Here is a 16,224-nt window from a genome sequence, read left to right on the forward strand (position 1 = left end):
ACGCCCCTTGGATGGCGCGTGGTAGGCAAAACTGCCACAGTGAATTTTTCATATAATATCCCCTTTAATGTTGTGGAAACACGTGTTCTTTAAGGTTCTCTCTTGTTGTGCTTAACCACCCAACTAACACATACATATCATAATGATATATAATACACATAAAAGCCCAATTTTGAATGAGCAGTGAGAAAGGCAAAAGAAAAAACGCACAGAGCAACAGCCCTGTTCATTTAATTACTCATCAGTCATGAAAGGGTTAATATCCCCAGGGTTACAGTTTCTTTTTTCCATTTTCTCTCAAAGGTGGTGTGTTTGTCCTTTATTATATACCTCAACTCTTCAATGCAATAACTAAACTCCAGAAGCATATTTCAAAGCCGGACACAGATTCCAACGACATTTGTAGTAAAGTAATTTTATGCCATGGTAATTCAAAGAGAAATAACATGTGCTTGATATTTTGCTAAATGTGATTTCCCAGTCAACAGGATATACATTTAAAAAAAAAGTCAAAAATATAACTTCAAATTTCTTATGTATAATATAAAACAAAAGTAAATATATAGTAAAAATATATTAAAAATAGCAACTACAATAACTTTTCCTTAGATAATCAATTAAATATACCATAAATAAGTATAGACATTTACCAGTCTCAACTGTCTTTCGTTGTCTTGTTTGTTTTAATACATTTATTTAGTTGAACCATGAAAATAATTTTTTAGAGATGAGGATTGATATCTTGCCAGAATTTACACAAATGTCTTAGCTGGAATCGGCACAACAGTAATCCAACCTACTGGAATTGTTTTTTTTCTGAATCTTCATGATTGGGAACCCCCCTAATCTAATGCTTGCTATATTTTTAGATGACAAAAGGCTGATATTGCTATTGATTAATGTGCTTTCAAGATTCAGGTCCATAATTACACCAAGATTTCTAACTTGGCATTCAGTTGGCATAGATAGGAATCAAGGTGAGCAGTAACTTTCAGTCTTTCCTCTGGGACAATAGTCACTCATGAGAAAGCTGTGGAGATTTCAGTGTTGTCAGCATAGCTTTGGTAGGCAGTAGGGTTGTTTTGCATAATATGGGTTAGGACTTTTAAATAGTTGAAATAAAGGAGGTCCAAAGAGTGAACCTTTGGGAACTCCACATGTGATGTTACTTTGCTCGGATGCATAGTTTCTAAGGGAGACAAAATGGTCCCTATCTTAAAAATAAGACCAATTTACGACCAAGTCGGAAAGTCCAATCCAGTCTAGGTTTGGACTTCCCAAGTTGTGTAGTAGAATTGTATTGCTGGTCATGTCGAATGCAATACTAAGATTACCACTCAGTCAGACGAATGTCATTAAGAACCTTAATCAGAGCTGTCTCAGTGCTGTGATGCTGTGTGTGTTTGAAATCCAGATTGGAAATTAACCAAGAAATTTGACATGAGAAAATTGCTGGAAGACTGGTACTACAGTGACTTATTATGGCTACACATGGCTTCTAACTTTTGGAACAACAAGGAACCAACGCCTGATTGTTTACTGATTGAGTAAGTCAGAGCTGTATTCAAGAGCCTCTCAAGCAATGGATAGTATTTCTGCAACGCACCGGGAGGCAACGATGTGATCTCAGAATGAGTGTAATTTGTTTAGTATTTCTGGTCCCAGTAAGAACTCTAATGAGGCTCAAACAGGAGCCTTCCAGTGGTATCTTTTCTAGGTGTCTGAACCTCATCTAAATGTTTTTGATTCAGGAGAGTAGAGTGTCAAGAACCTCACCCTGTCACAGAAGCCAGCAACCCTGTGGAGATACCCCATTTAAACCGCTTGCACGCACATTTGAAAACGCATATTTTGATCATAGCCCAAGTGTCATGACCGCAGAATAGGATTCAAAAGCCCAGTTCGTCATGAGTCGCAGGTACCCTGTCCTAGAAGGCAGAGTACACACACCATAAGCTTCTGAATCCTCAACCCAGCTGCATCACACTAAGATGTGAACCACTGTAGTGAAGAGAGGAGGAACTGAAGATCCAAATCAAAAGAGATCTGCATAAGAGCAGAGCTACCCTGGTATGGTCAGAATCTTGCACCTTAATAGCCTGTGCATGAAAATCAGGAAAAAGAGTGCGAAGTAGGAGTGATTGATTCTAACATTGCATCAAACATACAGCTCCCATCACTGCCAGAATGCTTTACCACCAGAATATGGCAATGGACGTGGTCCTAGTCCTTCTCCAAGACCATGAAACACATAGGATAAGAAAAGTCCCATGATCCATTAAGAATGGGTGACATGGAAATGAACAGGTCCGTTGTTCCCTGACCAGGACAGGAGATTATATCGTTCCTCCTGGAACAGAGATTCTACCATCAGCCTTAATCTTCTCTTTGGTACCGTCCTGTTGGATTCACACATTGACCCTTCGATCGCCGTTTAAATTACCTCCTCATGTTGAGCCCCATGTGCGCCAGTCCAAGGGCACTTTTTGTCAACCATGAACAGAACAGGGAATGTTGCTCCCTCCACTTTCGATGAACATGATTTGAAGAATTGTCATTACATTATGTATGTGTCCACACTTCTGGACTGTCCGAGGAATGACAACAATTGGAAACTTTCAAATGTCACCTTTGTGTCCATATGCAATACAACTATTTCGATGACTGTCTCAAAATTGCGTTATCAGTCAAATAACTTGTGCTGTAGCCATAAACAACCAGCTACCAATATGGCTGAGCCACTGTGACATAAAAACATTTTATACTAAACCTTGGTAGGATTTAATTAAAGGCAATTGAAGGGACACTGCCGCCACTTTTGTTTACCATGGTTAACGGTATGGTTCAGTGTCAAACCATCAGAATAACCAACACAGACGATGATGGACAAATACAAACTACTACTTTATTATTTCATAGAGTTACTTTATAAAAAGGGTTTTTGTTAGGTCACAAAAATGTTGCAAAATTGCTACTTATTTTTTCCAAAGCAAGGTCGACTTTTCTAAAATTTTGCCTCTGACATGTACATCAAAATTCTCTAAAGAAAATAGAGAACTTATTTGCAAAATCACATCATGGTTGTGGTGAATTTACTGGAGCGTCAAATTTGCCTTGAGAATAATTTGTATTTTGTGCCATTCATTTGTGTCGTTCTTGGTGTGTAGATTCCTGAATTCAAACTAAATGACATTTGGCAACCACCACAACTGCCAATCATTAAAGTGAATAATGGTGGAACTTTGTTTTTGTCAGATATAAAACAAGAACTTCTCAAGGATGCCTAAACTGTGCGACAAAACCACTTTGGAATAATGAATCCATTATTTCTTCCTAAAATAGAGCTTTTAACAAGTATACATGCAACTATAACTAACGTCAAGGATTTTCACAGCATTCATGTTTAGTTGAATTCTGGCGCGCCGTTCAATTATCGGAAACGACAATAATAACAAATATAGCTGCAGGCAGCAATACACGGTCCAGGCTAATTTTGTTAGTTGTGTATTACAGGTTTGCGAGGTTTCGAGGTTCCAAGGTTCCGTAAACCGAGATTTCCCGAATCTGTGCTCTGTGATTATATGCGGGGACGTTTGGAGTGAACCGAGGGACTCTCTGACCATGTCAGACCAGACGTCACTGAGCTCGGGTTGTCTCTGAAAGGCATCATGGGCTCGCACAGTTTGTATGTTACGACTTCCTCGGAACAGAATGCCCTCATTTACAAAAAGAGCAAAAGAGAAAATATCACTCGAACAGCCCCGCCTACATCTAGCAGGTAAAACGATAAAGCAGACACCTACACACGCACAGTTTGTAACCACTACAGAGCGATGGAGTCTGAACTGCACACCTCACACGATGCGAATGGACGTTCAGAGGCACAACCTGCACATATATATATAACGAATTGGATAATGATGTCACGAAGCGTCTGACTCCACACACTCTTCTCGCTCCAGCACCCAACCAGCGTGTCAGAGATGCACGGACGTTCGGCCACTTCAAATGTCATCGTTTTTTTAACTAATTCCTGCTCCAAATGTAGATCGATATGGATGACGCTTGATCCACGAGTTCTAACGAGACCTCAACCGTGTCCGTGGGTCCAGCAGTTGTCCTGTTCCAGACACTTTTAGCCTGAAAATTGCCAAGGGGAATAATAAAAAATAAAAACCCAAACAATAACAATCGGGATCCAGCCCCTGTGGTAATACATCACTGGTAATACATGCATCTGTTGTCCTGTAAAAACAAAATAACATAATAGACATTGGGACCGTACGGCGATGAGGAAAAATCCCTTTTGACATTCGGCCGGGTTTAATTCAGAACACAAAAGTCCACTCTTATCACACATACAGATCCCACGATTACTCATTACCCATCTGTTTTTCCTTGCTCTGCTCTTAAAGAACTGCCCCAATCAATGTAATGGACCAGACTGGTTTTGTGGAGGAGTCCAATCTGATCTGGTTTCCCTGATAACAAATCTTTTTTTTCCTAAATAACTCTGCCAACCAGCTGGCATCAGTTTGGCATGCGTCCCTTTCAGGAGAAGGCATAGTTCCGACTAATCATGGTTTGAGGACAATTTCGTAATAATGCTGTCGCTAAAATGAATCCCAAATGTTATTTTTCATTTCAAATACATAATATATCACGTTCATAATATAGGTTCACAGTGTAAATGATAGAAACTTGAAAATGCTTAGTTTTTCTCAAAAGTACGTCGTAATGACACAAATACAAATAAAATAGTGTGAAATGTGTACAATGATGCAAGCCCTCGGCACACACAAAACAAATCTTCAATAGAATTTTGGTTAAATTGTACATTAAATGACAACCAAAAAATAGAGACTGAAAATCATAACGCTAAAATTAAAAGCTTGAATTGAAAACCAATTGTGAGACTAAAAAGATGAAATGGGAATAGTATCCTTCTAAATACTTCTATATAGAGTCGTTTTGCTGCGGCAAAACAGTTGAAAAGGCGATTGACCAAATGGGATATTAAACTACTGGTATACAGTTAATATTGGCAAGTATTTTGAGAGGGACCTGTGCGCAGACCATATATGGCGGAGACCCCCCATGGATGTCCATGGTCGACAGGAAACACGTCACATCAGCAGCGGAAGTTGCCGTGAACATCTGCTCTGCACATGTGCTTAGTCCACTTGTGGAAAAAGGAGACGGCGCCGTGACAGTGGTTGGATACAGTCTTTTAAAAAGGCTGTTTGCTTTTCTCAGGTTTTATTCAATGTTGTCTATCAAACTGTAATATATGGAAGAATCCAGCGTAGGCAACTCTCTCTTACAGCGGGTCTGACCACAACCAGACCACAACTATCTATCTGTAGCGTAGCGAAAGCAGCTCATAATGTACAGTAGGCTGTGTGTGTTAAGTCACTTTAAAATGACAATCTAGAATTACCTGTAATAATAATGCAAAAAGTGAAACTAAACTGTTTTTCAGAAACTCCTTTGAAGAATCCTATGATGAACCCTCATCCAACTCGCAGCTGTATGCTGATCTTGGAAACCCAGATGTATCATAATAACGTGCACGGGAAAAATATCCCTCACTCAGCTCAACAATTAAGTGGTGAATAAAACAAAAAAACATTGTGACGAGCTGCCACAAAGTTGTCTATGTGTGGGAAACCATAGACTGGCAGGCCAAAGGGATGGAGGCTAGGGGTATGGGGGCTTAGGAATTTGTTAGAACAACTAAAACGTTTTTAAGGCCCCTTTTAAAAAAAAACCCCACATATGGGCATATCAGAGAAGGACTGGGAAGCTGTTCCAACACATGGGAGCATAAAAACAGAAGGATGCTCTGCCAGCTTCAGTACTACTTTAGTAGTACTCTAAAAGGCCAGAGGACGTGAGAAACCTGAAGGGCTCATAGCTGACCAGCATGTTGGAAAAATCATTTGGTGCCAGGCCAGTGAGAGCTTCGTAAAACACCATAGATATTATAAGTGGTTAGTAGTGTAATTGTTTGTCAACTATCTTTTCAAGAATTTTACTGAGAAATAGGAGGTTATTATAGGGTTAGTGCGGTCAATCTTTTACCCCCCTGGAAAAGTGCACTATCTAGGACAGCACAAGGAATGATTGGATCATTTGTTAACTGTTTTTCAGATTATCATCACAATCCTGGAGGCCCAAGGACAAACCCGGTACCAAGCAGAGGTCACCATGGCGAGAGGGAGAGAGTTTTAACCTTCGAAATAAAGCAATATTGTGATTGCACTGCAAGTAATTGGTTTAAGGTTTAATTAGTTAAAATGAATAAATAAAACGATAACAGTGAGTTGTAGTGATGTGTGATGATTCTCCTGCAAGAGTCCTCTCTCCATGTACACGTGTAAGGAATAAAGACTTGTACAGACATCTGAATAAACGCATCAATCCAGGTCACTGATCATCTTTTTGGCCCTTCTTCCTGACCTGGAAGTACAGAGGTCCTAAAGGATGCACAGGTCACAGTCGATGATCCTCTCTGCTGCTCTGATGACCTGTTGAGTCGGACGTTGGCAGGTCCATACCAGACACACAGTTTTAGTGAGTTTTATATACTTTTTATTGGTGTTTTTTCCATGATCGACTTACTGTAACTACCATGGGGATGGTAGCTCAGGAGGTAGAGCTGGTCGTCTAGTAATCTAAAGGTTGCTGATTTGATCCCAGGCTCCTCCTGCTAGCATGCTGTAGTGTCCTTGAGCAAGACACTTAACCCCTGATGGCTGCGTCCGTCGGTGTTTCAATAATTGTAAGTCGCTTTGGATAAAAGCGTCTGCTAAATGTGATGTTATGTGTTCCTTGCTGATGTTCTGAAGTGTAAACTTGGGTAACACTTTGAATTACAGCCATTTTTTTAGGTTTAAATTGCTGGAGTCAAATTGACCCCAAACATAAAAAGCGTCTGTTTATTTTAACACAATAGCTGGGTTCTGTTTGACAAGAGGATGCAATAAAAGTGCTAAAGGTCACTGTGTTTCATCAGTAGCTCAGAGGGTCTTCCAGTGCCCATTCACATTGTTAAACAAATTGTTTATGAGAAATTGTTCCATATTGGATTCCAATACATTGGATTCAAACATTTTGAGTCAGTTGACTTTTCAAATATATTTCTAATAAATAAACTTTGTAGAGATATTTTTTTAATCTGTGCGCTAATTAAAGATAAACCTTTTTAATCCCCCGAGGGAAATTCAGGTGTCATAGCAGCGACAGCAATGAGAATGAAACACAGTAGATGCACAGGTAAGAGTAAATAATAATAATCATAATAATAATAATAATAATGATACAAATAAATAAATAAATACAAATAAATACAAATAAAGAAACAAGGTAAAACGCTAGCTATGATGAGCTTAATGTTTCATCTTATTTATTTAGTGATTTTAGTTTTGTGATTTGTTTTTAAATGGATTTTAATCCCGGGTCCCTGCAGGGTTCAGTGGTTGGCAGGGACCTCGCGGAGGGGCGAACACAAAGAAGACAAACTTCCGCTGTTGACGTGACGTTTTTCCTGTCGACCGTGGACGTCTATGGATGACGCCGCCATGCGGTCTGTATCTAAGACCTCTTGAGTTGGTTTTTTTTTTGAGAAATGTTGCGTGGGTGGCGCTAATGAGACATTTTTTTTTTTTTGGGGCCGGAGACCGCCGTGAAAAAAAAACAAAAAAACAAAAACAAAAAAACAAACAGGATGGAGCTGAAGAAGGCGCTCTACTGCGCACGCGCGAAGGTCCGTTTCCTCTCGTTTACTTCCGGATTAGAACCGCTCAGAGGAAAAGATGGCGACGTTGTCAGTTATCCAGCCGCGGTGTGGCGGCTTCAGTTTCGACAATTGTAAGAGGTAAGAACGATGGAGGGATACGAATTCGGCATGAGCGGCACACCTCGGATGGAGAAAAATGTGCTCCGGGGTGATTGCGGCACTCGCCGTGCCGTCACGCTGAAGTAGGAGAAGTGTGGCGTTGCCTGAATGACTCAGGCTTTTGAGCGTCACGGCTAGGAACCGCATCCCGGATTATGTTGACAGGGAATATAACAGAGGCGTACATTTTTTTTTTCGTTTGGGGTTTGTTTTCTCCTCAAGGTGGAATGTTCAATAACCATTTTTGGCCGTAAAGCTAAGTTTTTAATCGAAATGTTGCCCGCTTGGAACTAACCTGCTTTGTTAGCCGTTGCTAACCCATTTAATGTAACAAAGTATGATTTAAATAAGTTGTACACGGACACAGCGTGGATTCACCGAACCGAAATGTATTGTCTTATTTGAAAGTCTGCAAATTTAATCTAGTGAAAAGTAGATTATATAATTATTATTTGTATAAACTATTTTCCCTCTACCCCCAGAAATGCTGTTTTGCAAACCGAGGTCACCAAAGTAGGATGCAGTTTGCCTGCTGCACGCAAGACTGGCACTACGATCTGTGGTGTTGTTTTCAAGGTAAGTGTAATCATTCCCATTTTTAATTCGAATTTTAATATCGTTCAATGTTTATGCAGGTCCTTTAGAAAGTAAAAAGTCTCAGTTCAGTTTTCATAAATATTCGGCCTTAAATCAATTAAAAAAACTCTTTAATTTCAATGCATGGGTAGTTGATGTTTACACAGATATTTTGTCAGCTTATATTTATATTTATTTCTGTAAAAAACACACATGTATATAGTATATAAGTATTACATTAAATTATTATGCATGCAGACGCCCTTTTTATCCATTTTGAATTGACTTGAGCTGTTGATCTAATTTCTTTGTGATCATAGTTATTAATACTGTTTTAGTAGTGGATACCTTGTCACGGTCTATATTTTGATAATATAAAAACTTTTTTTTTCTCAAAAATAACACTATTATTATAATTCAGAGTGAATCAATGTTTTAGAACAGTACACAAGATTTTAGGTTATATCGCCTGTTCTGATAATTAGGGGGCTAGCCACAGAAGCCCAGTCCAGCCAAACAATGTCACAAACTTGTCAGTACATTGCACTAAGGTGCAGTGGAAAAGCAACCAAGGACTCCTTTAGGGACTGCTAAGATTCCCGTTTCAGAAGGTTCCGGGTCTAAATGGTTCCCCATTTAATTCCTGAACCTTGTGGAAAAGCGGCTGTAGGTTGTTCCTAACGCCTTGGTGTTATTAAATTCTCCTTGTGATATGCAAGTTGTCCCCATTACCAAAACCATCAATAGATTGACTTTAAAATAAGCAGATGCCCTTAGATACGCCAATGCATCTAGGACATTGTCGACCCATGCTAGTCAAGTAAATAGTCTAGCTCAGTTGCCCAACCATAATCTTGTAATGACTGATTTCTAAATGTCAGGCCTACCAAAAAAAAACATTTTTTTTAATAGTAACCTTTTGTGTTTCTTGTGAAGGATGGGATCATCCTGGGAGCTGATACCAGGGCCACGGAGGGCATGATTGTGGCAGACAAGAACTGCTCCAAGATTCACTACATTTCACCAAACATCTAGTAAGTGCTGAGGGGAAGGCCCCTGTCATGTCAGTCCAATTTTTATCTCCGTGTGTTGACAACCCTTACGAGTGCCACGATATGCTGCCAACAAAACCATGTGCCTTTTCAAAAATATAACTGTCAAGGAGAGAATTTAGGACACAATTGGCATCCATCTCACACCCAAAAGGTTTGGAAGTCTTGAGACGATGGGATGTTGTGCATTTCCCCCCAAAATCCTCGATTGATTAATTAATAGGTCATCAATAGGCGTTTTCAGACCAAACAGTTCTGGGGGACTCCCTGAGGGGAACTGGCGAGCTCCTCCAAAAACTAAGCCTTCAAGGGCTTTTTTTTCCTCTTTGCATTCGTACTGCCAATAGAAACTCTGAAGTGACGCTAGCCAATAGGGTTTCAGCATGGGTCCTGGGTTCGTGTTGTATTTAATCCGAAAACATTCACTCATCAGTCCATCAAAATCTGGTTCTGAACAAGTTTGAGGAGAGAAAGAAGCGATCCGGTTGCCTAATCTTCACTCATATTTGATGTACAATGTGTAATTTAAAAGTTTGCTCCGACTTTCGTAAGGCAAGGGCGCACTGCGGGAGTAAGCGTCAGTGAAAATGAGACGTCTGAAAACAAAACATACATCAACAATAAAAGCAGTGTTTTTTTTTTTTTTTTTTTCATTTTTATTGGTGCTGAGTAGGTTTGGGCAGATTTACAATTATATTGTCTATCGCGATCAACATTGGTGACAGGCGTTTTTTATCCGCCTGTCGACTGTCCTGCTCCGTACTGTTCCAAGGAAACCTGTCTTCCTGTTGCTGTGGGACTTTATTTAGTAAAAACTGGATTTTCCTTTTGTGTAAATACTTCGAAATAATAAATCCTGCACTTCTGGAACGGGCAGACCACATTTGCCACATTACATTACGTTCTATGCTTGTGCGCATTCTGCCCCCCGATAAATTCATATATATTGGAATTTTGCACGGTCGCCCAAGCCATGTGCCAAGTAAGGCTGGGCTGGGTTTAAAAATGTACGATACCAGTACCCTTAAAGTTATACCGATACCAATAGAGTACTTCATTCAATACCTTTTTTTTTTCTACTAAATTATAGCCATCATGTGAATGGAAGTATTCAGTTGTGGAAGATGCCACCACAATTAAGTAATTGGGCAGTGTAATTTTAAACAAATAGCCAGTGTAGGAGGAATGACTACAGTGAGGAAAACCTATTTCACTGTTCATATGGACACCGGACTGTTGTTTTGAGACAGACTTAAAAAATTGTGAACTGATCCTTTAACAAACTGTTAGAGCTGCTGAAGATTGGCTGGCTTGTGGCTGGAGGACTGAATGCGGGCATTGTTTGACTGGGGAAGTTTCAATGCTACTTGGTATTTAGTTATTTCGATCGATACCCAGAATACCAACCAATACCCAGAAGTAGCGCTGAGTGTACGTGGACTGGTCCCCGCCCAGAGCGATGAGGACAGTCTGGCCAGGTCAAGGGTCGTGCCAGGGGTGAGGGAAAAGGACGGGATTGGTGGGATGTATTTATTTTATCGTATTCTGTTTGTTTGTTTGTTTATTTATTTATCTGTTTATTTGTTTAGTTTGTTTTAAGAAAGTATGAATGTGTTGGAAATAAATAGTGTGTAAATAAAGCTTTACACAGGCTTTTAAATATGGCCGTTGCCGGTGATGCATTGGCTCATGTGTTCGACCATTCTCTGTGCAGTTATGTCATTGAACGTTACTCTTGTTCTGGAAAGTATCTGCCCTGAAGCAGGAGCTAAAAAAGTCCCTCAAAACAGCGTTCTAAGAACTATGATCGTTCCCAGTTCCTTCAGTGTAAAAAAAAAAAAAAAAAAAAGCGAGGGGTCCTCCAGCTGTTCTTAGAACTATGAAAAAAATTCCTGCATTCTAAAAACGCATATAAGTCCTTAGTCCTCAAGAGAGATTACAGTAAGACGGGTATGATTCTCATTTAGTCAATTCAATATCAATTCCTTTATTGTTTACTCCTGTAATAATCATGGAGAAATTAAAAAGCATTAGAAATGGTTGACCATATTCATTTGTTTATCTCCTCGTGACACCATCACAAAATTACTCAAATTTGTTACGTCTGATCACTGGGTCATTGGATATCCATTAGTTATAAGCACCCACTGTCAAAATTGCGATGCAATCAACAACTACAGTATGTTGAAAGAGGGAAAAAAGCTAACTAAAATTAGTAATGTCTAAGAATAAACAAACAAAATAAACTATCTGATTTTTTTTTTTTTTCCTCAGTTGCTGCGGAGCCGGTACAGCTGCGGATACAGAGATGACTACGCAAATTATTTCCTCAAACCTGGAACTGCACTCTCTGTCCACAGGCAGACTGCCTCGCGTAGCCACTGCCAACCGTATGCTAAAACAAATGCTTTTCAGGTATGGACACCAAAACGACATTTAGAACACTGCTGTGTTCTAAATGTGACTCACTTGGGTATGGGGGCGGTGGTCATTACAAGGAGTCCAGGCCGCACGGGTGGAGCCCTGTTGTTGATTTTGTTTTATTATTTTTCTTCCAGTCATTTTTCTGAAATTTGTTTCCATTTTGCTGAAAGTGTCTAGCGCACAGCAACCGCTAAACCCACGGACATGAATCAACTGCTGTTGGATTCAGGGCAGTTCAGACATTTTCTGGTCCAAGTTTGATCGACATTAGGTCTGGGCGATTGGAAGAATATATCGGTGATTGGCTGAGTCAATTGGTGATCGTTTTTTTATTTTGCCAATTTAAAGCACAATATATGACTGGAGAGGGAGACGGGTGCATGGAGACCAGCACCCCGTGCTGCTTACAGCTATATTTAGTCGGGGTTGTATTTGTATTAACCGTCACCGAGCCGTGACGTCTCAGACATCTTGTGGTTCAACTTTGATCCATATCGATCTACATTTGGAGCAGGAATTAGTGGAAAACAAATGAAAATTTACCAGAAGATTTTTTTTTCTTTTTTTTTTTTTTAAATTGCTAAATTCACCGTGTGCTGGAACCATATTTTTGTAACTGGTGTTCCACCCAAATGTGTGACCTGCCCAATTTTGGGATGCTATATATTCCTATCTCAAAGATTTGTGTACACAAAGCAGAGCAGCGAGTATAACGTGGAGATAAACATATAAAAGTCTTCTGAGTGTGATGAGACAGATCCATTTAAATAGTTGAGAATTGAAACTAACAGATTTTTGTGGTTGTTCAGGTACCAGGGCTACATCGGGGCGGCCCTCGTGCTGGGCGGAGTGGACTGTAATGGTCCCCACCTTTATAGCATTTACCCCCACGGTTCCACCGACAAGCTGCCATACGTCACCATGGGTGAGTTATTCGAGCCTGAGGTGTAACGTGGATCTTGTTACTTTCTTTTAGGATTCTCAGAATCAATCTACAGGTCAGTTTCTGGATATTCGTTGACGTCGCTAAATAATTTAATCAGTAGAAGATAATCTAAAATATATATCCACAAATTTTGGTTTTTTTTATGCCACTGTGCTTCTGTTATACAACTTATTAATTTGACTTGTTTCCTATTTATACCTGAAGGCTCTGGGTCCCTTGCAGCGATGGCGGTGTTTGAAGACCGCTATAAGCCTGAGATGGAGGTGTGTGTGTGTGTGTGTGTGTGTGTGTGTGTGTCTGTGTGTGTGTGTGTGTGTGTGTGTGTGTGTGTGTGTGGTTGCGCCAATCAGTCACAACATTGAAACCACCACTAATATCAACTTCACGAATTGACTGTTCACTTGCTGCCTAATATATTCCACCCCTTGACAAGTGATACTGGAACAAGATGATCAATGTTATTCACCTGTCAGTGGTTTTAATGTTGTGGCTATTGGTGTGTAGTTGCCTATTCTAAACATGCTCCTATAGCATTTTATATATTACCTGCTTTGCATTTAGATACTTAAAGAGTCCATTAGGTCTGTGATCGGTGGATTCTACTAGTACCAGAATTCCAACATTTAGAGCACAATGCTCTTTAGCATTTTTAAGCTTTTATTATCATTATTATTTATAATGAATATGAATTCAATTTATGCGTAAGAGTGTAAACCAGAGGCAAGATTTTTCTTTCATTAAGATCATTCTATATTTAACAGAATTTCACATAATATTACAAAATCTGGATCAAACTCTTGAATTGAATCAATTTATTTTACGATATGTGTTTTTATTTTTTATTTTTGTGAAACTCGAGCCAATTGAACCAATAAGTTGCCCCTCATCTATAACCAGGGCTTTTTTTTTTCTCTATTGGGCAGGAAATTGCAAAATGCTACATATCCAAAATTATTTATTGTATTTCAAGATATTTCTTTATTACAAGAGTTAATTGTATTTGCTTAGTTTTCTTTAACAACTGCATATTTATTTTATTGGAATTGTTTCCCCCTCACAGGAGGAAGATGCGAAGAGGCTGGTGCGCGACGCTATTGCTGCAGGAATCTTCAATGACCTTGGCTCCGGTAGCAACATCGACCTCTGTGTCATCACCAAGGGCAAGGTTGACTACCTCAGGCCACATGACGAGGCCAACAAGAAGGGTGTCAGGTAACGAAAACATTATTCACCAGTTCTTTCAAAAGAAAAAAGTTTTTCTCAATTACTAGATTTCTACACTCAAACACTTCATCTTAAAGTCGCTTAATTCTCATTTTAATAGTCCAAAATGTACAGGAATGTCTATGGTCAGAGAATTGAAGATTGTGATTCTTGGATTGTCGTGTGACATCATCGATATAAGCCTCTGCACAAGTAAAATAGAAAAATCATGACTTGAACCCCCTCGAGGACACCATCAGTACACTTTTTTGGGACTACAGATAGAAGATGTTTCATACACGATTGAGCGGGGGGCGGGGGCGGACGGACAGACATGTTGTGCATCACAAAAATACAGACAAATATATAATATAAATAATGTCTGTGTGGAATGCAATTTTGGGGACCGTTTTGCGAAAAAGCAAATATTTGGACCTGATATTTTTACACTGGACCTTGATGGGACAATTGTTTCTATGGCGTACGATGCCACTTCCACTTTAATGCTTTGAATTGGTTAACAAATATTTACTAGAACACATTTCTTTGAGAAGTACTATTTAAACAGCATGTTTTATATATACGGTGGGAATAATGGTCTCACAAATTATATAATCTAGTTTAAAAAAAAATATATATATATATATATATATATTTTTTAGCATCGTGGCCATTGTTGCACATGTTGCAGAAACAAAATTCCGTCTCACAATAAACCGAATGGAACGATTGACTTACTTTTGTATCTTGTCGCCTGTTTTTGTTCCAAGAGCTAATGAGCTTGAAGCCTTGCATCTGTGAGTAAAGTGTCTTTGCGCGGACGTGGACGTCTTTCGTTTTGAAAAATATACCACATTCGCCACTAACATGCTTGATACTGGAATTTGACTAACAACCTTACACAACTAACAACTTGTGTGCCTAATTTAGCCCTGAAAGTAATGTGTTTCAAACTGTTTGGACAGATGTTTTGATGTGTTGGTGCCGTCGTTAAAACGTAACAGCTTTACTACTCCAGGCCCTCTTTGAGTGGAAGGTTTGTGAAAATGCTTGATATCGTCTTCTTTCTGTATAATCTAGAACTGGTGATTACAAGTACAAAAGCGGAACCACTGGGGTACTCACGAAGGCGACAATCCCCCTGAACCTGGAGGTGGTTGAGGAAACTGTACAGACTATGGATACCTCCTAAAGCTTTGTTTTTGTTTTTTCTTCACTTGTTCCTGTTCAACTCCTAAATAAAAGTAACATGTTTTTCTAATAAAAAAAACATGGTTAACATGGTTTTCAATAAAGTTGTAAATGCCTATGCTGTTTTGTCAAAATTCAATGCAAGTGTGTCAGTCATTGGAAACTATTGTCTTGATTGAATCCATTAAAAACATTACAAAAAAATGAGTCTGGGGTAAAGTAAGAAATTAAATTTTTGCTCAGTTGTCGGGTGCGACAGAAACACAAACACAAAAGTCTGAATATTGTTTTTGGTTTAAAAAAAAAAAAAAAAAAAAAGTTTTGATGTGCATGATTAAATGGTATAATTGGAGATCAAAACATTTGAGTCGCCATTTCCCTGTGAAGTAATCAGGCGGTGTGTCTGGTGAGGCGCTTTAAAGGAAAAAAAAAGAGCACAGAATTCAGGAAAAATACTGAATCGGGAGATAATCTATAAATAAAGGCCACGACTTGAGACAAAAACATTCTTAAAACACTTTGAAAATTAAAAGAATTGCCTCCAATAAAACTAACGTTGCAAAATAAGTGAATAGACAGTATCATTGTTACGTTCTGGAGGTGACTTACTGTTTGTGATGGGATTAATTCTGTGTGTAAGTGACAGCGTTGATTATAAACAGAAATTGAAGAGGATGGATTTTTAATCAAGTACAGGAGAACAAAACACAATGCCCAGTTGTCCACCAAACATACTGTACATTTAACTTGTATTACAAAACCCCGCTCGGCACCAAGCTACGACCTCAGTACACCTTCAACGGATAAAACCACCAATTAGAGCCTAACACTTACATTTGCCAACCCCAACAGATCAAAAAAAAAAAGTTCTGATCTCATTCTGTTGCGTTTTCTTCCGTTTTTAACCACACAAAATGCATACAGAGTGTGTT

General features: G+C 39.1%; 1 protein-coding gene across 1 annotated transcript; it reads left to right on the plus strand.

Annotated features, from left to right (window-relative positions):
- The first annotated feature begins 7,790 nt into the window (after nucleotides 1-7,790).
- Nucleotides 7,791-15,408, plus strand: psmb7 (proteasome 20S subunit beta 7). Its single transcript, XM_080018420.1, has 8 exons — nucleotides 7,791-7,879; nucleotides 8,383-8,476; nucleotides 9,413-9,510; nucleotides 11,803-11,943; nucleotides 12,762-12,877; nucleotides 13,103-13,161; nucleotides 13,959-14,110; nucleotides 15,182-15,408. Exons 1-8 carry the CDS (start codon nucleotides 7,818-7,820, stop codon nucleotides 15,291-15,293), a joined length of 834 nt encoding a protein of 277 aa, XP_079874546.1. The 5' UTR covers nucleotides 7,791-7,817; the 3' UTR covers nucleotides 15,294-15,408.
- The last annotated feature ends 816 nt before the right edge of the window (nucleotides 15,409-16,224 follow it).

Source organism: Zeus faber (genome assembly GCF_960531495.2).
Source record: "Zeus faber genome assembly, chromosome: 17".
Taxonomy (NCBI): Eukaryota; Metazoa; Chordata; class Actinopteri; order Zeiformes; family Zeidae; genus Zeus; species Zeus faber.

Coding starts and splice junctions, on each gene's coding strand:
- psmb7 (XM_080018420.1), top strand. CDS start 7,818: ATGGCGACGTTGTCAGTTATCCAGCCGCGGTGTGGCGGCTTCAGTTTC. Junction 9,511..11,802: donor TACATTTCACCAAACATCTA/GTAAGTGCTGAG, acceptor TTTTTTCCTCAG/TTGCTGCGGAGCCGGTACAG. Junction 14,111..15,181: donor GCCAACAAGAAGGGTGTCAG/GTAACGAAAACA, acceptor TGTATAATCTAG/AACTGGTGATTACAAGTACA.